We start from the raw sequence: 22,524 nt of genomic DNA on the forward strand, positions 1-22,524 counted from the left end.
CAATTTTCTAGAAATCACAAGTCCTTGGCCATACCAAAATGGAAAAAGCATGTTATCTAGCAGTTTGACTGGGTTAATTTTATGCAGCAACTCCCCAAGAGACAGAAATGAAAGCAAGTTCTCCATAGTGATCAGACTCCCGGGTGTCAGCCTCTGTTCTCTCTGTAGTAATTTTTCCTAGTGGTTTTTTGTTTCGTTTTGTTTTTAACCTCATCCTTAATGGCCCAGCAACTGAGGCAAAGGAAACCCGTGAACTTCGAAGAAATCTGGGGACACCAGTCTTCTGTTGTCCTGGGAGCTTGGCATGGCTTTAAAGCTCTACTCTGCTACCCTCTTTCTCCTTCCCAGTCTGTAGGTACATCCTCTAAACCTTCACCCAGCTCAGGCTTATATGTTTTGCTCTAATTTATACTGCTTCCACCTCCAACTCTGGTTGTACCAAGGAGTTGGCTTCCTTTAGGATTGCTGGGAGAATCTAAGATTCTGCTCTTCAGGGGTCTGGTTAAGTCTACACAGCCCTGGGATCCTACTGTATCTGAGCTGCTTCTCCCTGACTATTGCTCATCGGCTGATTCTAGCAGGATGGCACTAGGCCCCCCTCTGCTTTGGATGAATATAGCCTACAGTCTTCTCCTCACTTCCCACATTCAGGCCCCAGTCTTCTTCTCACTTCCCACATTCAGGTCCCAGGCTCTGACCATTTCTCTTTAACATCTTTTAATCTCATCTCCTCTTTCCCAGATCCACTGATCTAGCTCTGGCTTCTACTCTTTACCTCAATCAGTTCAAAGAGCCCCACAGAAAGCTCACCCTACCACAAGTATAGTCTCTGTACTAGCCAGAATATTATTCCTAAACTACAGCTCTGATCATTTTAGTATACAACCCATTTCCCATGGCCTATATAATTAAGTATAAGAGATTCTAAGGCCCTTTTAAAAAAGCATGACCTCAGGCCGGGCACGGTGATGGCTCATGCCTGTAATCCCAGCACTTTGGGAGGCTGAGGTGGGCAAATCACCTGAGGTCAGGAGTTTGAGACCAGCCTGGCCAACATGGCAAAACCCTGTCTCTACTAAAAATGTAAAAATTAGCCAGGCATGGTGGCGCGTGCCTATAATCCCAGCTATTCAGGAGGCTAACACAGGAGAATTGCTTGAACCCAGGAGGCGGAGGCTGCAGGGAGCCGAGATCACACCACTGCACTCCAGCCTGGGGGACACAGCAAGACTCCACCTCAAAAAAAAAAAAAAAAAAAAAAAAAAGGCATGACCCCAATCTACTTTTCAGCCTCATCTGACACTGCTCCTATAAATCCTCTAGTCCCACAAAGCTACTTGTCTTTGCTAAGCCAATAACTCTCCTCTTCCACACAAGCTGTTTCCTCCCTCCTAAAAGTCCATCGCTCACTGCTTGTTAAGTGCTGACTCTACACCACTGCTTGAGAAGCATTCCTTCCTGAACTTCCCATCAGATGAATCCTTAACATCTCTCTGCAACTAGAGAATACAGGTCAGGTCTGTTGTCACCATTTTGCAATTATGCTGGCATGGCCAATGAGATCTTTGAGAGCAGGGGCTTTACCATTCAATGTGATGCCTCACCACTGCCTACCACTTGGCCTAGGCTTCAGTAAGCACTGAATGAATGTTTGTTAAAAGGACATGAAATCCAGGTGCCTTTTTTTCTGTAGGAGGTTCTGCACAATTCTATGCCCATTTCAGCAGGCTCTCTGGGCTCAAATCACCTTTTCCCCTTATAGTATCCTCATTCAAGGACCTTAACACATAGCACCTGAGTATGAACAGCCAACTGTCACCTTCCCCAAGAAAGCCCTATTTTCATCTCAAATATTAAAAACACTACAGAACCTCAATGCACGGCTTAGCATAGAAATGTCATTTTTGGTACCTGCTCATAAATTTGGGGAAGGGGACAATGTCACACTTTCTTCAAGAAAATTCAGTATACATTCCCAACACCACAGAATTCCTACTTTTGATGATGGTGGTGGTGGCATAAAGTACCAATAGCCTCGTCTTTTGAAAGGATCTGCCATGCTGCTGATGTAATCATTCTGATAAGAAACTTCACGTCGAAGTTCAGCAATTTCTTCTAAAACATTTTCAAAGCCTCCTTTGTTGTCTGTAAAGAAAAGTCATTCTCTGAAATTGATATGAAATCATTTACTTCCTTTCTTTTTCAAAATATAAAAGAGATTCCATGAGAGTCAATTAATTTTATCAGTTCCTCAAAGCTGACTTTCAGTCTGCCCTTTGGTAAATAAAAAAAAAAAAAAGCAAATAAACTGATTTGTAAACATTATTTCTTTTGAAATTACAAATACAAAGCTCTCTTTTTTTTTATTTTGAGATAGAGTCTTACTCTGTCATCCAGTCTGGAGTGCAGTGGCCCAATCTTGGCTCACTGCAACCTCCGCCTCCTAGGTTCAGGTGATTCTCCTGCCTCAGCTTCCTGAGTAGCTAGGTTTACAGGTGCCCACCTCCACGCCTGGCTAATATTTGTATTTTTTAGTAGAGACAGGGTTTCACCATGTTGGCCAGGATGGTCTCGAACTCCCGACCTCAAGCGATCCACCCGCTATGGCCTCCCAAAGTGCTAGGATTATAGGAGTGAGCCACTGCGCCCGGCCACAAATACGAAACTCCTGTCTTGGCACCCAAGTCCCCCAGTAACACACTTACAGAAAATACTTTTAAAATTATCTGATTTTACTTATTAAGCTAATTACCACAGCTCTCTAAATCAAGCATGGAATTGATTTGTAACAGTTAAAGGTAAAAAACAAACAAGATAATTTAATTTTACGACTACAAAACCACTGCCAAAAATCAAAGCCCAATCCTTTACCAGTTCCGGTGAGGTCTAGTACATTCTGCAGCCTTGCAATCTCTATCCTTTGTCGTTCCATTGTCTCTTTCAGTTTCTCAATTTCTAGGACCTGTGAGTTTGATCCAGTACCTACACCTGTTTTCTCCATCTCAAGTCGAAACTATTTTAAAAAAATCACACAAAGTTGCCAATGAATTCATTCTTTCCCAAACACATTTATCCTTTCAACTTGATTATGATTCTATATTTATTTACACTTTCCCAGTGAGGAAACTGCATTACTTGGAAACTGCACCAAGCCTGGCACACAGTAGAGGATAAAGTACTGATTAACTATTGACTGCACTTCAGAATTCTTTGAGACATCACCTACAGTAATTTTGTCTTTTAGGAACTGATAAGAATCTGATAAAGGGGAGGTCTCTGGGTACCAACACTGACCTGCTCCTCCTTCTGCCTGAGGAGATTCTGCAGGAGTTCGATCTCAGCTTCTGCTCGGGTCAGATCCCTGGCTGCTTGTGCTGCCTTTCTGCTGAACCTCTCTGCTTCCTGCAACTCCTACTGGGACAGAGATATGAGAAAGGCACCACTGCTATCACAGGTTGTTTTCTTCATTTCTTCCTCTTGGATTGATTCCTCTGCTTTCATCACATTGCCTACCAGGCTGTTCATAAAAATGGACACCCAAGCCCCACCTTCTCCTGTGTTGTTCCCATTGTTGGGCAGCCTGCCCAGCCCCCAACCCCAAGGTGCGACATCAGAAAGAACAAAGGCTAACTTTTTTACTTTTGTACTTTTACTACAGTCTTCCATGATTATGTCTCTCTGGGCTCTCATCATTAGATATTTTTGTCTCCTATGATCTGCTATCTTAATCTTATTAGCATTTGCATCCTATAAAGCATAGTAACAGCCATTAGCTCAGTAAGGAGTCATACTATGAAGTAACATTTTCACATAACTGCACAAGATGAAAAATTTGAGATTCAGAGGGATTATATGACAATCCTTCAAGAACCCTTGACCAGGCAGATATTGACAGCTACCTCCCTAAGCAGATCCTTACACGTAAAGGTAGGGATAGTATGTTTATTTGATGATTCCTTTCAGGGCTCAGTAGAATGCAGGATCCATGGTAGCACAAAATAAATTATTGGGGGTTGTTATGGGGGGAATATAATCTGTAGGTCTTAAGAAAAACAGACAACTTTACAGTGGTTTGTAAAATAACCAATGTTTATAACAAGATCAATAATACAAGTTGCCATGTTTTTTGACAGCAGCATCATTGATGGAAACCTGTTCTGTACATGTGAACTCACCTCTGCTCGCTCCTGGTTAATTTTCATAACAGTTCCATGAAGGGATTTCAGCTGGTCTTTGGCAATGGTGAGCTCAGCTGTGGCTAGCTTATCAGAGGTGGCCACAGCTTTCTTCAGTTTTTTCAGTTCTTTATCTAAACCAAAAAATTGCTCCTGAGATTTGGCATCTTCAAGTTTCTTCTAAAATAAAAGAAACATTAATTAAACAGATAAATTATTTGGCAGGAATGAATTCAGATGTAAGCTCCAGGAGGGTAGGGACTCTGTTCACTGCTGCCTAGAACAATACTTGATACACAGGAGGTACTCCACATATATCCACTGAATAAATAATAGATCTCAAAACTGTGAGAAACTTGAACTAGGTCTTCTTGGTCAAGAATCTTAGTGGTCATAACTTCTTCCATTTACTGGAAAAACATTTCCTGGTACTACCACCAAGGCATGGATGAACCTGCCTTTGAAATCAGGCCCTGGGCATAGGGTGTTAGTAAAGGAATTTGGCATTTTTGAGCAACTGAAAGGAGAAGCACAGTGAGAAAAGGAGAGATCTAAATAGAGGCAAATCACATAGGCCTCGTAGGCTTAAGAATTTTGGCCTTAATCCTAAGAACAAAGGAAGCTACTGGAGGGGAGACTGATTATAGCCACTTGACATTTTAGAAAGAGCATCTTGGCAGCTCTGGAGATCAGGGTCATGAGTAGAAGTGACAGATCGATCAGACAGCCACAGCAGTCATCCAGAAGAGATGATGACAGCACAAGTGTCTAGCATCAGAGAAGGAAAAAGGTCATATATTCCAGATATATTTTAGAGATGGATTCAACAGGACTTGGAAACTGATGGCTTCTCAGTGAAGGATAAAGCAAGTCATTCACTGAGGCTGGGAGAAAGCAGACGGCAGGTGAGAGGATGAGAAGGTGTGAAACAGTGAGGCATGGGAGAGGAAGATCACCACAGGAAAGGGCCATATTGTCCATTTGAGATTGGTAACTATAAGTTTTTAATGACACCACTATACTGGATGGGTGACTTTTTTCTCCAGGAACACCCAGTGTAAGTGCAGGCCCAAAGAAAGCAGAGAGCTTCAGTTTTGTCAGTGAAATAAAACAGTAGAAAAGGACAAGGGACTTAAGGATATTTGTAGAGAAAAAAAAAAAGTTATAGCTGGTAGACCACAAAATTTAAGTTGGACAAGTAAGAAAGTAAAGACAAGGGCTTAACAGATAGCAAAGGTCGGGGTGAGGCTATTGAACTGGAAGCTCAATAAGGTTGAGAAATTTTTAGTGTGTGGATGCCAGCAACATAAGTGGTTATGATTAGAGCAAGACACTTCAGTTTGTGATTTCAGAGATGGGTGCAATTTTTAAACTTGACAAAGTCCAGAATGTGACAATGGGAGTAGATGGTTGAGGTGGAATGGAGAAAAGCCATCAAAGAGAGGCAGGGGTATTAGAAAGGATGATGAGGAGTTTAAAAGTAACTTTCCATGGATGTGTCCAATTGGACAAGAGGCTTCAAAGGAGTCAAACTCCTCCCAATATCATTGTTAAGTACCACCTAATTAACTCGAAAGTCACTCCTTACATTCTCAATTCTCTTGTTTCCATCTACCATAACACCTGGTCTTAGGCTCTTGATTCAATGACATGCATCCAGGTCCCACCCAGGTCAGGTTCAGCACTGTGCCAGCAATGTAGCCAGAGGTGACTACAGATCGCACCCGTCTCAGCTGACCTAGCTGCCAGTGGGCAGAACACTGCCAGTGGGCAGAGCACTGCCAGCAGGCACTTATGTGTCTCATTTTCCAAGCCTTCCCTACCTTTTTCTCTAACTCTCGGAGTTGGGCCAGAATTCTCTCCTTCTCTTCATCAGCTTCCTGAAGTTGGAGATCTGTAAGGCCTTGGATTTCCTCCATACTTTTTAGATTTTCTTGCAAATAGTGAATTTCATTCTCCAGTTGCTGGATTCTCGCTTCATGTTGTCTCTTATCAAAATTAATCTGTGAAGAAATAAGATTTCAAGAATGATTTTTAGGCAAAATATGTTTTAAAAAAAATTAAAACTTTTTATGAATTATCACCCATTTTACTATAGGCTGTAACTTAATTATTTACTAACGAGTTGTCAGGAATGGTTTTATCTTGAACGATCTCTAGGAGTCATTTGAATGTTTGCCTCTTCATTAAAATCATCACATCAAAAAATACCAGATTCTGGCAACACACCATACTCTAGGAATGTGGCATTATTTACCTGCCTATTATAAAATAACTTGCCTTTGCTTCCAAATCAAGGAAAACACAATGTCACAAACAAGCCTGACTTTGACATAATAACCACATTCAGGGTTGAGTTTTAGTCACACCCAGCTTGACTTGTTATAAGTGAAAATAACAACAATTCTGTTGTATTTACATGACAAAGGAAGCATTGTAATTTGCTGGAAAACATTAATATTTGCCAAACACTTCCCTCCAGGTGCCTCTTGTCCTTTTCTTACTCTTGCTTCCAGGGCTCTCTCACAGGCCTGCCTGAACTCTTCTTGTCCAGTTGCCAGTTTCTCTTGCTGCAGAGCCATTTCTTCTTGGAGTTTTCTTTCTCTAACTTGTGCTTCATCTCTTTCCCACTGGGAGTGTGCAAGAATTTCATTGAATTGTTTCTGTAAATCAGCAAGACTTTTCCCTAAGACATCTGAAGGACTATGGATGCTAGCGAGGAGGAAAAATGGTATAAATGTGACATTTAATTTTTGATGCAAACATGCTATTAACATTACCTCGAGTAAAAAACTGTGTGGAGGGACTGGTGTCAATCTATAGCAATTTACTGACCATCTCCTAAGTGCAAATTATTGTTTTATCAAATGACTGCCGCCACTCTGAAACCATAGGCTCACATGAGGCTAACAATATTTGCTCCAAAAATAAATGTCCATTTCATATATTTGAAATAATTATGTTTTCTTTTGATGTTTCTTCTCTATTTAAAATGTATAATGTGGCTCTACTTCCTGACCATATATAATTAACTTTCAAGAAAAAAAAACTCTTAAATACCAAAAATTACCCTTAAATACCAAAAAAAAAAAAGATCCAAAATGTAAAAACTATCAGTGGCAGACAATTAAAATTAAATAATCTTCTGTCTCAGTCATGAAAACATTATACGGAGAACCTTACAAAAGAAATTTGCCATTAACAGAACTTAGACAGGTGAGTTTATCATTGAACCTCACACTCACAACTCCCAAGTTGTGAGGCCCACTCTAGTCTTGGAGGTCTTGCTTTTTCCTTACTTCATTTCCCCAGCTCCTAATTTCAGTTTTCTTCTTAGCTCATCCACACGAGCTGCCACTTCTTCTGGACGAACCAAACCATCAACCACATGGTTAAGATGATTCTGGAAATCTTTAAGTTGCTGTTTTAACAGATTATTGTCATCCTATGGAGGGGGATGAAATAGGGATTATCTATTACATGACAGCATATTTTCACTACTAACGAACTAACAAACATATCTAGACCACAGAACTAAATTCAGACAATGCCTCTTTCAAGTAAAAAGAAATTCCTAAAATTTCCCTAGGAGTAATCTACTTCAAACTCAGTGTAACAATGTTAACTGAAATAAAGAATTTAGAATGCAATTAATATGTTTTCAAGTGCCTGTTCCATCTGGAGTCCTCTTTATCTATAAAATTGCCCCAAGGCAGCCCTTTCTGTAGTACTATCTAATCCTGGCCACAGATCATCTGACTTGAGGCCAGTCAACACATCCACTAGCCAGAAAACAGGTTCTCATTCTCTCCATAATTTGAAACAAGATTCAGTACAGCAAGTCTATATAAATGTTGGACTTGAAAATACGTCAGCTCAGGGCTGGGGTCTATGCTGGGCCACAAACAATGCTCGGAGAGATTGAAAAAGAGAAATGAGAAAGCCCCTATATCAACATCAAAGGTGGAGCAGCTCTAGTTCCTAGCAAGCTATCTCCTTTCTTGAGCTCCTGTGAGTAGGTTTTGGTTCATTGCAACTAAATGATTTCTGACAAAGAATTGTAGAGTGGGTTTAACTTGTACTCAGGAGGTTAGCTGACCAAGTAACCAAAGAATCTAGTTCTAACTTAGTCCCACAACACGTGTAAGCATTCTAGAAAGCTGACTTCACTTTCTACTTTGGAGAAGTCCCCTGAAGAATATATATTAGTCCTTTTCTGTAAGAGATGTACACTTAAGTATTTGCAGGTGAAAGAAAGATGTATAAAATTTTTCTTTAAAATATTCCAGCAACAAAAGAGGTGGACAAAATGAAACAATGAATGTTGACAACTGTTTAGGTTGGGCAATGGATAAATAAAGGGTCATAAGTATTCTGTTTTTGTGTTATATGAAAATTTCTATACTAAAAATGGAAAATGATAACTCAAGGAAGACCCAACACACACACACACCTCACATAGTAATGAAAAACATGTGTATCTTTTATATTTGCTTCAGAAGTGGAACTGAGAGCAGTAAAAATTAAATTCTAGGTTATTAGATTTCTTTAAACTTCAAGGAACAAACATTTGAAGTGTTAGAAGAAGAACTTTTGCGTGAGCTTAGTCTTATTTCTCTCAAATTCCCCTACATGGTTTTTTTTGGAACCCTTCCTCCAAGCCACATAAACTCTGCCCTTTTATTTCTGGTGATAACAGCTACCATCTCAGCTAGCCAAGAGGCCCCCAGCCTCACAGATTTGGAGACCTGAGTGATGATTCAGGTACTTGTTTGTTCGGACATCTGTCTTCTTTGAGAGTTTAATTATCAGAAAAATCCTATCCACCTGTTTTTCCTGCAGTTTGTTCAGCAGATTACTGTGAGAACAGCTATACATATGTTGACATACATTCCCACAAATAAAAAATGATTACATTTTTAATAGCATCCTTTCCGAGAATAGGATTGTGAAAACTGTTTACACATAAGAAATCCCACTGCAACCCACTCTAGTTAAATTCCTGGATAATTACAAAGATATTTCAGCGGAAGAGGAATGCACCAATCTGATCATTTTAGTTCGGTCTGGTGACAAATCTACTTTTAGAAGAAATGCAAGATACTGCTTTTGCCCATGAGTTTACACAGTATATTGTTTACTACTGACACTGCCTCTATCTCTTTGCACCATCATAAAAACAAAAGGAGATTCACAAATAACAATTTTAAAACAATGGTCACAAGAGAATAGGGGCTATGGTGCTGCTCCACCCAGAATTCCCTTTTGTCTAGTAATTCAAGTTGCTTACTACATGTTAGAGCAGGTTGCTAAGTGCCTGACTAAAGATATCGTCATCTTTGGGTGTTCTGTGTAAGAATGTATTCTAAAACAACAAATCTCTACCTGCAGGTGTTTAAGTTTTGCATGGAGCTCACTGTTCTCTTGCTCCTTTTCTTCTGAGAACTGAGCTTTTCCAAGGGCATTCTTGAGGGCTTGCCTTTCCTTCTCAAGTTCTGCTTGAAGGGCTGATTGTTCTAACTGTCACCATACGAAGCAATGACATGAAAGTATAAAACAGCAATAATTTATTATTTTAAAAGGCACAAATAAATTTACATATACACACAATCCCTGGCTAGCTATAGTTTTACAACTCAATTTTATGTTTGTACTCCCAAATTTAAAAACCAAAGATAATTTTTTCACACAATCCTTAAACTATTATTAACACTTAAGAAGGAGTAAGCATCGGAATCAGGTCAGCCCAAATACAACAAATCAGAATCTTCAGGTGTGGGCCGAAGCACCTACCTTTAAAAGTTGTGCAAGTGATCCAACAATTATTGCTCTTCTTTCCCTTAGACTAGTATTTCTCAAACTGTGGTCCTCAAAAAACCTGTATCAACACTAGGTATGCCTGTTAAAAATGCAGACACCTAACTTCTATCTCAGAAAAGAGATTCTGGATCAGAATCTCTAGGGTGGGTGGGGCCAAGGAATCTGTACTTATCGAGCATCACAAGGGAGTTCATGTAACCAAAGTTTACCAATCAGAGACCTGCAGATCTTCAGATCAGAGACAGAAGACCTGTTATGCTTCATATTCTTAGTGTGGTTTGAAGACCAATCCTGGCAGTCTTGGTGCTGAGGAAGGGGGAATGTCCCTTTCCATACCAAGTGAATCAGTGAAAAGGCCAGGCTCTTAAAATAATTTTGTCAAGACTTCTGAGAAGAAAATAAAAGACAATCAAAGTACAAAGGACAATGTATTTCAAGCTAGTACAGTCTGGCTTGAAGAGGAGAATTTATTAAGGAAAATGCCACCTAGAAATTTTATTTTATTTATTATTATTTTAAAATATTTACTGTTATTTTAATTGTTTTCCTAAAACCTCCTAATTTCTGAGACTCTAATCTTGTCAATTATACTTCTACAAAACTCAGCACTCTTGAGAAATACAATCCTGACAACTGTCTAGTGATGATCTGATATCTCATAAGTAAAGGAATATACATAATTACTATAATAAACCAGATATATTTCTAGTTCATTTTCTAATTATATGAATTATTTTTTACATGCATTCCTGAGATTCAAAATATCTTATTTATTTCATTTTTATCAAATAAGCACGTATTGACACTTCTCATATGCCAGGCACTAAAAAAACAGAAACAAACAGATACAATCTGGGCATTCACTGAGCTCTGAGTCTAGCTGGGGTAAAACAAACAGATCATCTAGGATCATCTAAACAGATGATCATCATATGCATGATAAATACCTTTACTGTGCACAGGTTATAGGAAAACCAAACTGGAGTCCTGAACCCAGATTTTCAGCAGGCAGAAAGGAAAGGTTGAAGTGGCTTCCTGAAAGAAGATGCAGCTCATCTGGCTAATAAATTGTATTTTTAATCTGATAAAGAATATATTACAACTGGCCTCTGCCTGCCCCTCTGCCTTTACCTCTCGTTCTCTTTCCTCACTCCTCTCCCTGCTCCTGGCATCCTGGAGGCATACTTTCAGCACTTTAAATGTACTTACTATATGCTCTCTCTCCTCACCTCTCTGCCTAGAATACACATACCTTACCTTTACCCCTTTCACCCTGTCCCCTCTGCATGGCCAAATCCTACTCATCCATCAGTCATCAGCTGAAACATCATTTCTGTAGGGTGATCTTCCCTGACTACTTCCTCCTTGGCCAAAGAATCCTGTCTCTTTCTTTCTTCCACACCTGTTTCACCTGCTGGACTAAAGTTTACCAATCAGAGATCTGTCAGCTCCACAGGATGGTGACCATGTCTGTGCTTTCCCTAGAGAATCCACAGCACCTGGCCCTCAATGGCCAATCAATAAATATTTATTGGATATGTTTTCTGTAACTTGCAAGTACAATTTAAACTAGTGGATCTTTCAGCCAACCCTGAAAGGAGACAGCAAACTACAACTTACCATCAACCTAAAAGAGGTCTCGGCCAAGCGCGGTGGCCCATGCCTGTAATCCCAGCACTTTGGGAGGCTGAGGTGGGCGGATCACCTGAGGTGGGGAGTTTGTAGACCAGCCTGACCAACATGGTGAAACCCCATCTCTACTAACATACAAAAAATTAGCCAGGCATGGTGGCACACACTGTAGTCCCAGCTACGCAGGAGGCTGAGGCAGGAGAATCGCTTGAACCCAGGAGGCGGAGGTTGCAGAGAGTTGACATCACATCACTGCACTCCAGCCTAGCAACAGAGCAAGATTCCGTCTCAAAAAAAAAAAAAAAAAAAAAGGGCCGGGCGCGGTGGCTCAAGCCTGTAATCCCAGCACTTTGGGAGGCCGAGGCGGGTGGATCACGAGGTCAGGAGATCGAGACCATCCTGGCTAACATGGTGAAACCCCGTCTCTACTAAAAATACAAAAAACTAGCCGGGCGTGGTGGCGGGCACCTGTAGTCCCAGCTACTCGGAGGCTGAGGCAGGAGAATGGCGTGAACCCGGGAGGTGGAGCTTGCAGTGAGCCGAGATCGTGCCACTGCACTCCAGCCTGGGCGACAGAGCGAGACTCCGTCTCAAAAAAAAAAAAAAAAGTCTCTTAAACCTGTTCTAAGAAGGAAAAACAAACTAGCATTTATTGAGTATCGATGTCAGGTGCTTTCATGTCATTTCTCTCATTTATCTTCCCCATAAGCCATTTTACAGAGGAGGAAAAGGCTGGGAGGCTCAGAGCTATGAACTGATTTGCCCATGTTCACACAGGGGTAGTTATTAGCACTCGGAATGTCTGACTCCAAAATTCTGCCTTTCTCATCACTCCATATACATGGTATGAAAAAACGCTTAACTTTAAATTAAGACATAAATAAAAGAAGGATGATATCTTCAGGCACAGGGTACTTAGTTTCTAGTTGGCTTTATGCTCCTACTTACCTGGGTTAGTCTTGTTACTTTTTCCAGCTCTTCCTTGAGCTGGCTGGCTTCAGTATCTCTTAGGTTTAGCCGAGCCTCTAGCTCAGCTTCATAGGCACTGAGATCTCCCTGGGTCTGCTGCAAAGATGCATTCACCTCATGCTGCTCCTGGAGGGCACTTTCTAGCTCTGCAAGCTCCTAGAAAGATACAGTGGGTTTAACTATGGAACCCTCACTATGCTGCTTAAGCATCTGCAAGGCATTATAAGTAACTTGAGCACTGTAAACCAAACGCTGGCCAGCTACTGCTGCCTGCCACAAAGTTTTCAGTAGCAATATCATGAAGCCTCAGACTGTGCATATCCTGGTTGGAAAACAAAGCCCTGGCTAAATGTAATCAGGAAAGTCAGTAAGCTACCAACATACTGTTTTTCAAAGGGACCAGTTCTGTGATACTTACGAGTCTAAAAACATAAGGAGGGAGAAAGGAAGGGAAAAAAAGTGTAGGATAAGATTTAATGCCTATTTTTCATCTGATGTTGGACAAAATGTTTTCGTATTCATTATTCATTGTATCTTCACAATCACTGTATAAGGCAACTTGCAGTTTTACAGATGAGGAACTGTAGAATGAATATCTAAGTAAATTGCATAGGGCTATGTAGCTAGAAAAAGGATAGTCAGGATATAAATGTAGATCTCTGACTCCAAAGCCCATACTCTTTCTATTAAACCATAGCATGTTCATTTATCAGAAGAACAAAGTGGGACTGGCACTCTCTAATATTAAGGACGATAAGAGTACCTTAAATGAGTGCTAACAAGAATATAAGTACATATTTATTAGCATACCATGGTTCTGATTCATTTTAGTCCATTTGTATTTTGTGATTAAACATTACCTCTTTCATCTATTTACTTGGGATCAAACTATTATAGTTTAAAGAGGAGGATAGTATGATGAGAACTTCTAAAAAGAGCTGTCCAAAAACCACTTGGCAACTCAATTATTTGGGCTGCTTGTTTGAAATGTAGATACTATATATAACCAACCAAAGATTATTATCCAGAATATGTAAAGAATTCCTACAAATCTTTAAGAAAAGGCAAAGACAATTCAACAAAAAACAGGTAAAGAATATGAATAGGGAATTCACTGAAGAGGAAACCTGAACAGCAAATGAAAGGTTATCAGCCTCTCCAAATGAAAGGTGATCAGCCTCTCCAGTAATCAGGGGAAAACGCAGTTAACTTAAGATACTATTTTACATAGAACATAGAGATACAAGTTAAACAAACCATGAGGAAACAATCAGTCAAACCCAGAATGTGGTTCAATCTAGGGAATACCAGCTTGGATTTTACACACACACCTGCGCACGCACACACACACACACACACACACACACACATATATATTCTTGGGACAACAAAGAAAATCTGAATACGGTTCAGATATTAGAGGACATTAGGGCCAGGCACGGTGGCTCATGCCTGTAATCCCAGCACTTTGGGAGGCCAAAGCAGGTGGAGCTCGAAGTCAGGAGATTGAGACCATACTGGCCAACATGGTGAAACCCATCTCTACTAAAATACAAAAAAAAAAAAAATTAGCCAGGCTAATTTGGTGGCACGCACCTGTAGTCCCAGCTACTTAGGAGGCTGAGGCAGGGGAATCGCTTGAACCCAGGAGGTGAAGGTTGCAGTGAGCCAAGATCGCACCACTGCACTCCAGCCTGGTGACAGAGCAAGACTCCGTCTCAAAAAAAAAAAAAAAAAAAAAAAAAGACATTAGAGGACATTAGGGAATTACCGTCAATTTCCTTAGGTGTAATAATGATATTGTAGTGATGAGGGAAAATGCTCTTAAAAAGATGTGTGTTGAAGGGATGATGTTATGATATCTGCAACTTTCTAATGAGCAAAGGAAAAAAGTATGTGTCTGTGAGAAAGAGAAAATACATCAAAATATTTATTGAATCCAAGAGGGTTCACAGATGTTCACCAAACTATTCTTTCAACTTTCTTATAACTGTAAACATCTTCACAATAGAAAAATGGAAAGAAGGCCTTTAAAGCTCAGCAGACTGGCAAACATGAAGTCTGATAAAATACTGAATTTCCTAAATTTGATAATTATTCTGTGTTAATGTTAGAAAATGTCCTTGTTCTTAGGAAATATAAACTGAAATATTTAGGAGCAAAGGAGCATGATGTCTACAACTGATTTTCAAATGGTTCAGGAAAAAAAATCTGTATAAAAATGTGTATCAAATTGAATCCCGTTCCAAGATGGCCAAAAAGGAACAGCTTGGTCTGCAGCTCCCAGCATGATCAACGCAGACAACAGGTGATTTCTGCATTTCCAAGTGAGGTAACTGGTTCATCTCACTGGGACTAGTTGGGCAGTGGGTGCAGCCCACGGAGGGCAACCCGAAGCAGGGCGGGGCATCGCCTCTCCCAGGAAGTGCAAGGGGTCGGGGGATTTCCCTTTCCTAGCCAAGGGAAGCTGTACCTTCACAGAAGATGGTACCTGGAAAAACAGGACACTCCCACCCAAATACTGTGCTTTTCTAATGGTCTTAGCAAATAAAACACCAGGAGATCATATCCTACACCTGGCTTGGTGGGTCCCACGCCCACAGAGCCTTGCTCACTGCTAGTGCAGCACTCTGAGATCCACTGCAAGGCAGCAGCCTGGCAGGGAGAGGGGCGTCCACCATTGCTGAGGCTTGAGTAGGTAAACAAAGCAGCCAGGAAGCTCGAACTGGGTGGAATCCACCACAGCTCAGCAAGGCCTCTCTGCCTCCACACGTAGACTCCACTTCTAGGGGCAGGGCATAGCTGAACAAAAGGCAGCAGAAACTTCTGCAGACTCAAACGTCCCTGTCGGACAGCTCTGAAGAGAGGAGTGGTTCTCCCAGCACAGTGTTTGAGCTCAGAGAACGGACAGACTGCCTCAAGTGGGTCCCTGACCCCCATGTAGCCTAACTGGGAGATACCTCCCAGTAGGGGCCAACTGACACCTCATACAGGTGGGTGCCCCTCTGGGAAGAAGCTTTCAGAGGAAGGATCAGGCAGCAATATTTGCTCTTCTGCAGCCTCTGCTGGTGATACCCAGGCAAACAGGGTCTGGAGTGGACCTCCAGCAAACTCCAACAGACCTGCAGCTGAGGGACCTGACTGTTAGAAGGAAAATTAACAAACAGAAAGGGACAGTATCAACATTAACAAAAAGGACATCCACACGAAAACCCCATCCGGAGGTCACCAACATCAAAGACGAAAGGTAGATAAAACCACAAAGATGGGGAGAAACCAGAGCAGAAAAGCTGAAAATTCTAAAAACCAGAGCACCTCTTCTCCTCCAAAAGATCGCAGCTCTTCACCAGCAACAGAACAAAGCCGGATGGAGAATGACTTTGATGAGCTGACAGAAATAGGCTTTAGAAGGTCGATAATAACAAACTTCTCCAAGCTAAAGGAGGATGTTTGAACCCATCGCAAGGAAGCTAAAAACCTTGAAAAAAGATTACATGAATAGCTAACTAGAATAAACCGTGTAGAGAAGACCTTAAATGATCTGATGGAGCTGAAAAACCATGGCATGAGAACTATGTGATGCATGTACAAGCTTCAATAGCCAATTTGATCAAGTGGAAGAAAGGGTATCAGTGATTGAAGATCGAATTAATGAAATAAAGCAAGAAGAGAAGTTTAGAGAAAAAAGAGTAAAAAGAAATGAACAAAGCCTCCAAGAAACATGGGACTATGTGAAAAGACCAAATCTACGTTTGAATGGTGTACCTGAAAGTGATGGGGAGAATGGAACCAAGTTGGAAAACACTTTGCAGGATATTATCCAGGAGAACTTCCCCAACCTAGCAAGGCAGGCCAACATTCAAATTCAGGAAATACAGAGAACACTACAAAGCTACTCCTTGAGAAGAGCAACCCCAAGACATATAATTGTCAGATTCTCCAAGGCTGAAATGAAGGAAAAAAAGTTAAGGGCAGTCAGAGAGAAAGGTTGGGTTACCCACAAAGGGAAGCCCATCAGACTAACAGCAGATCTCTTGGCAGAAACTCTACAAGCCAGAAGGGAGTGGGGGCCAATATTCAACATTCTTAAAAGAAAATAATTTTCAACCCAGAATTTCATATCCAGCCAAACTAAGCTTCATGACTGAAGGAGAAATAAAATCCTTTACAGACAAGCAAATGCTGAGAGATTTTGTCACCATCAGGCCTGCCTTACAAGAGCTCCTGAAGGAAGCACTACACATGGAAAGGAACAACCAGTACCAGCCACTGCAAAAGCATGCCAAACTGTAAAGACCATCGATGCTAGGAAGAAACTGCATCAACCAACAGACAAAATAACCAGCTAGCATCATAACGACAGGATCAAATCCACACATAACAATATTAACCTTAAATGTAAATGGGCTAAATGCTTCCAATTAAAAGACACAGACTGGCAAATTGGATAAAGAGTCAAGACCCATCCGTGTGCTTTATTCAGGAGACCCATCTCACGTGCAGAGACACACAGGCTCAAAATAAAGGGATAGAGGAAGATCTACCAAGCAAACGGAAGGCAAAAAAAGCAGGGGCTGCAATTCTAGTCTCAGATAAAACAGACTTTAAACCAACAAAGATCAAAAGAGACAAAGAAGGCCACTACATAATGGTAAAGGGATCAATTCAATAAGAAGAGCTAACTATCCTAAATATATATGCACACAATACAGGATAACTCAGATTCATAAAGCAAGTCCTTAGAGACCTACAAAGAGACTTAGACTCCCACACAATAATAATGGGAGATTTTAACACCCCACTGTCAATATTAGATCAACAAGACAGAAAGTTAACAAGGATATCCAGGACTTGAACTCAGCTCTGCATCAAGTGGACCTAACAGACATCTACAGAATTCTCCACCCCAAATTAACAGAATATACATTCTTCTCAGCACCACATCGCACTTATTCCAAAATTGACCACATAGTTGGAAGTAAAGTACTCCTCAGCAAATGGAAAAGAATAGAAATCACAACAAACTGTCTCTCAGACCACAGTGCAATTAAATTATAACTCAGGATTAAGAAACTCACTCAAAACCACACAACTACATGGAAACTGAACAACCTGCTCCTGAATGACTACTGGGTACATAACGAAATGAAGGCAGAAATAAAGATGTTCTTTGAAACCAATGAAAACAGACACAACGTACCGGAATCTCTGGGATACATTTAAAGCAGTGTGTAAAGGGAAATGCATAGCACTAAATGCCCACAAGAGAAAGCAGGAAAGATCTAAAACTGACACTCTAACATCACAATTAAAAGAACTAGAGACGAAAGAGCAAACACATTCAAAAGCTAGCAGAAGGCAAGAAACAACTAAGATCAGAGCTGAACTGAAGGAGATAGAGACACAAAAAACCCTTCAAAAAAAATCAATGAATCCAGGAGCTGGTTTTTTGAAAAGATCAACAAAATAGATAGACTACTAGCAAGACTACTAAAGAAGAAAAGAGGGAAGAATCAAATAGACACAATAAAAAATGATAAAGAGGGTATCACCACCAATCCCACAGAGATACAAACTACCATCAGAGAATCCTATAAACACCTCCATGCAAATAAACTAGAAAATCTAGAAGAAATGGATAAATTCCTGGACACATACGCTCTCCCAAGACTAAACCAGGAAGAAGCTGAATCTCTGAATAGACCAATAACAGGCTCTGAAATTGAGGTGATAATTAATAGCCTACCAACCAAAAAATGTCCAGGACCAGACAGAGTCACAGCTGAATTCTACCAGAGGTACAAAGAGGAGCTGGTACCATTCCTTCTGAAACTATTCCAATGAATATGGAATCCTCCCTAACTCATTTTATGAGTCCAGCATCATCCTGATACCAAAGCCTGGCAGAGACACAACAAAAAAAGAGAATTTTAGACCAATATCCCTGATGAACACTGATGTGAAAATCCTCAATAAAATACTGGCAACCTGAATCCAGCAGCACATTAAAAAGCTTATCCACCACGATCAAGTTGGCTTCATCCCTGGGATGCAAGGCTGGTTCAACATACAGAAATCAATAAACGTAATTCATCACATAACCAGAACCAATGACAAAAACCACATGATTATCTCAATAGATGCAGAAAAGGCCTTCAACAAACTTCAACAGCCCTTCATGCTGAAAACTCTCAGTAAAGTAGGTATTGACGGAATGTATCTCAAAATAATAAAAGTTATTTATGACAAACCCACAGCCAGTATCATACCGAATGGGCAAAAACTGGAAGCATTCCCTTTGAAAACTGGCACAAGACAGGGATGCCCTCTCTCACTACTCCTATTCAACATAGTGTTGGAAGTTCTGGCCACGGCAAGGGAAAGAAATTCTCTTTCTCTTCCTAATTAGGAAGAGAAGAAGTCAATTAGGAAGAGAATTAGGAAGAGAAGAAGTCAAATTGTCTCATTTGCAGATGACATGATTGTATATTTAGAAAACCCCATCGTCTCAGCCCAAAATCTCCTTAAGCTGATAAGCAACTTCAGCAAAGTCTCAAGATACAAAATCAATGTGCAAAAATCACAAGCATTCCTATACACCAACAACAGACAAACAGAGAGCCAAATCATGAATGAACTCCCATTCACAATTGCTACAAAGAGAATAAAATACATAGGAATCCAACTTACAAGGGATGTGAAGGACCTCTTCAAGAACTACAAACCACTGTTTGACGAAATAAAAGAGGACACAAACAAATGGAAGAACATTCCATGCTCATGGATAGGAAGAATCAATATCGTGAAAATGGCCATACTGCCCAAGGTAATTTATAGATTCAATGCCATTCCCATCAAGCTACCAATGACTTTCTTCACAGAATTGGAAAAAAACTACTTTAAAGTTCATATGGAACCAAAAAAGAGACCACATTGCCAAGACAATCCTAAGCAAAAAGGACAAAGCTGGAGGTATCACGCTACCTGACTTCAAACTATACTACAAGGCTACAGTAACCAAAACAGCGTGGTATGGTACCAAAACAGATATATAGACCAATGGAACAGAACAGAAGCCTCAGAAATAAATAACACCACACATCTATAGCCATCTGATTTTTGACAAACCTGACAAAAACAAGAAATGGGGAAAGGGTTCCCTATTTAATAAATCGTGCTGGGAAAACTGGCTAGCCATAAGTAGAAAGCTGAAACTGGATCTCTTCCTTACATTTTATACAAAAATTAATTCAAGATGGATTTAAGACTTAAATGTTAGACCTAAAACCATAAAAACCCTAGAAGAAAACCTAGGCAATACCATTAAGGACACAGGCATGAGCAAGGACTTCATGACTAAAACACCAAAAGCAATGGCAACAAAAGCCAAAATTGATAAATGGGATCTAATTAAACTAAAGAGCTTCTGCACAGCAAAAGAAACTACCATCAGAGTGAATAGGCAACCTACAGAATGGGAGAAAATTTTTGCAATCTACCCATCCAACAAAGGGCTAATATCTAGAATCTACAAAGAACTTAAACAAATTTACAAGAAACAAACAAACCCATCAAAAAGTGGGCAAAGGATATGAAGAGACACTTCTCAAAAGAACACATTTATGCAGCCAACAGACACATGAAAAAATGCTCATCATCACTGATCATCAGAGAAATGCAAATCAAAACCACAATGAGATACCATTTCACACCAGTGAGAATAGTGATCATTAAAAAGTCAGGAAACAACATGCTGGGGAGGATGTGGAGAAATAGGAACACTTTTACACTGTTGGTGGGAGTGTAAACTAGTTCAACCATTGTGGAAGACAGTGTGGCGTTTCCCCAGGGAATCTAGAACTAGAAATACCATTTGACCCAGCAATCCCATTACTGCGTATATACCCAAAGGATTATAAATCATGCTACTATAAAGACACATGCACACATATGTTTATTGCGGCACTATTCACAATAGCAAAAACTTGGAACCAACCTAAATGTCCATCAATGATAGACTGGATTAAGAAAATGTGGCACATATACACCATGGAATACTATGCAGTCATGAAAAAGGATGAGTTCACGTCCTTTGCAGGGACATGGATGCAGCTAGAAACCATCATTCTTAGTAAACTATCACAAGGACAGAAAACCAAACACCACCTGTTCTCACTCATAGGTGGGAACTGAGCAATGAAAACACTTGGACACAGGGCAGGGAACATCAAATCTTGGGGCCTATCATGGGGTGGGGGAGTGGGGGGGAGGGATAGCATTGGGAGAAATACCTAATGTAAATGACGAGTTAATTGGTGCAGGAAACCAATGTGAAACATGTGTATACCTATGTAACAAATCTGCATGTACTCTAAAACTTAAAGTATAATAATAACAAAAAAGTATATAAAATCATGTAAAAATTACATGAGGAGATAAAGCAAATGTGTTAAAATAGTAATTGGTGACTCTGAGTGAAAGGCAAATGTGAGTTATTTGTATTCCTCTTGCAACTTTCCTGCAAGTTTGAAGTTATTTCAAAATAAAAGCTTTAAAAAAAAGTTGGACAACACTACAGGGTTGGCAAGAATGTGGCAGAATGGTAGCCCTCACATTGCTGGTGGGAGTAGAAGCTGATAAACTCACTATGAAAAGTAATTTGACAACATCTACTGAACTTAATTAAGGATGAACATATTCTCTGACCCACAGTTCTGCTTCTGAGCATAGTCCCCCGTGTTCAAGATGTGTGCAAGAATGTTATGCTCAGCATTGTTTGCAATAGCATAAGACTAGAAATCACCTAAATGTCCCCCAAAAAGAGAACGAATAAATAATAAATTTGTGGTATGTCCATAAAGCAGGATGGTACATATATCAGTAAAAATGAACAAAGTAGAACTGCACCTATCAGTGTGCATAATTCTGGAAAACATAGGCCAGGCACCATGCCTCACACCTGTAATCCCAGCACTTTGGGAGGCCAAGGTGGGCAGATCACCTGAGGTTGGGAGTTTGAGACCAGCCTGATCAACATGGAGAAACCCCGTCTCTACTAAAAATACAAAATAAGCCGGGCATGGTGGTGAATGCCTGTAATCTCAGCTACTCGAGAGGCTGAGGCAGGAGAATCACTTGAACCCAGGAGGCAGAGGTTGCAGTAAGCCGAGATCTCGCCATTGCACTCCAGCCTGGGCAACAAGAGTGAAACTTCGTCTCAAAAACAAAAACAAAAAAGACATAAACATGAAGAAAGAAAGTGGCCAAATATGTACATTATGATACATTTTGTGTAAGTCTTAAAATCATGGAAAATACTATATATTGCTTACGGATGTTTACGTATATGATAAAAGAATAGAGATGCAGGGAAATAATAACCATATTCAGAACTTTGTTACTTCTGGAAAGGAGTAGACAGAGGATTTCAAATATATCTATAATGTTTTATTTCTTAAGCTGAGTTGTGAGTACATGATGTTAAATATTATTTGTGATTTTTAAAATATGCCTGAGATATTTCATAATATTAAAATATATTAATTCAATTTCTGGAGCCAGCTCTACTGAGCAAGAAGTTTGGAAATCTCTGGTTCTCACATATGATAACATTTTCCAAACAACTAAAATAGCGCAAGGGAAATCTCCAAATGAATGGGCAACAAATCAGGTTCATAAGGGTATAATTTAAAACAATATGTCTGTCTTGTTAGCTATAAAATAATGTTAAAATTATCTAGTAACCACAAGAATAAGAAAAAACATTCTGTGCTCAATTTTGCAGCACAAATAAAATATGAACATTTAATACAGTATTTGTAATAGCTACCATTTCATATTCTTTAGAGTTATTTGGCAACAATACCTTTCAGGGATAGAAATGCAGCCTAAATAATCTTCCTTTTCTGAGCAAAGAAAAAATAATTCC

General features: G+C 40.1%; 1 protein-coding gene across 1 annotated transcript in view; it reads right to left on the reverse strand.

The window, feature by feature from the left end:
- CNTRL (centriolin) overlaps positions 1 to 22,524 on the reverse strand; it is a 96,026-nt gene that overhangs the window by 29,122 nt on the left and 44,380 nt on the right. The window contains exons 15-23 of the mRNA XM_025358788.1: positions 12,576 to 12,752; positions 9,561 to 9,695; positions 7,475 to 7,620; positions 6,680 to 6,887; positions 5,999 to 6,178; positions 4,176 to 4,355; positions 3,295 to 3,411; positions 2,872 to 3,013; positions 1,997 to 2,145 (exon numbers count right to left, since the gene is read on the reverse strand). Of these exons, the coding sequence (XP_025214573.1) occupies positions 1,997 to 2,145; positions 2,872 to 3,013; positions 3,295 to 3,411; positions 4,176 to 4,355; positions 5,999 to 6,178; positions 6,680 to 6,887; positions 7,475 to 7,620; positions 9,561 to 9,695; positions 12,576 to 12,752 (1,434 nt within the window). The remainder of the gene's footprint in view (positions 1 to 1,996; positions 2,146 to 2,871; positions 3,014 to 3,294; positions 3,412 to 4,175; positions 4,356 to 5,998; positions 6,179 to 6,679; positions 6,888 to 7,474; positions 7,621 to 9,560; positions 9,696 to 12,575; positions 12,753 to 22,524) is intronic.

This window comes from Theropithecus gelada, chromosome 15, assembly GCF_003255815.1.
Source record: "Theropithecus gelada isolate Dixy chromosome 15, Tgel_1.0, whole genome shotgun sequence".
In the NCBI taxonomy this organism is placed as follows: Eukaryota; Metazoa; Chordata; class Mammalia; order Primates; family Cercopithecidae; genus Theropithecus; species Theropithecus gelada.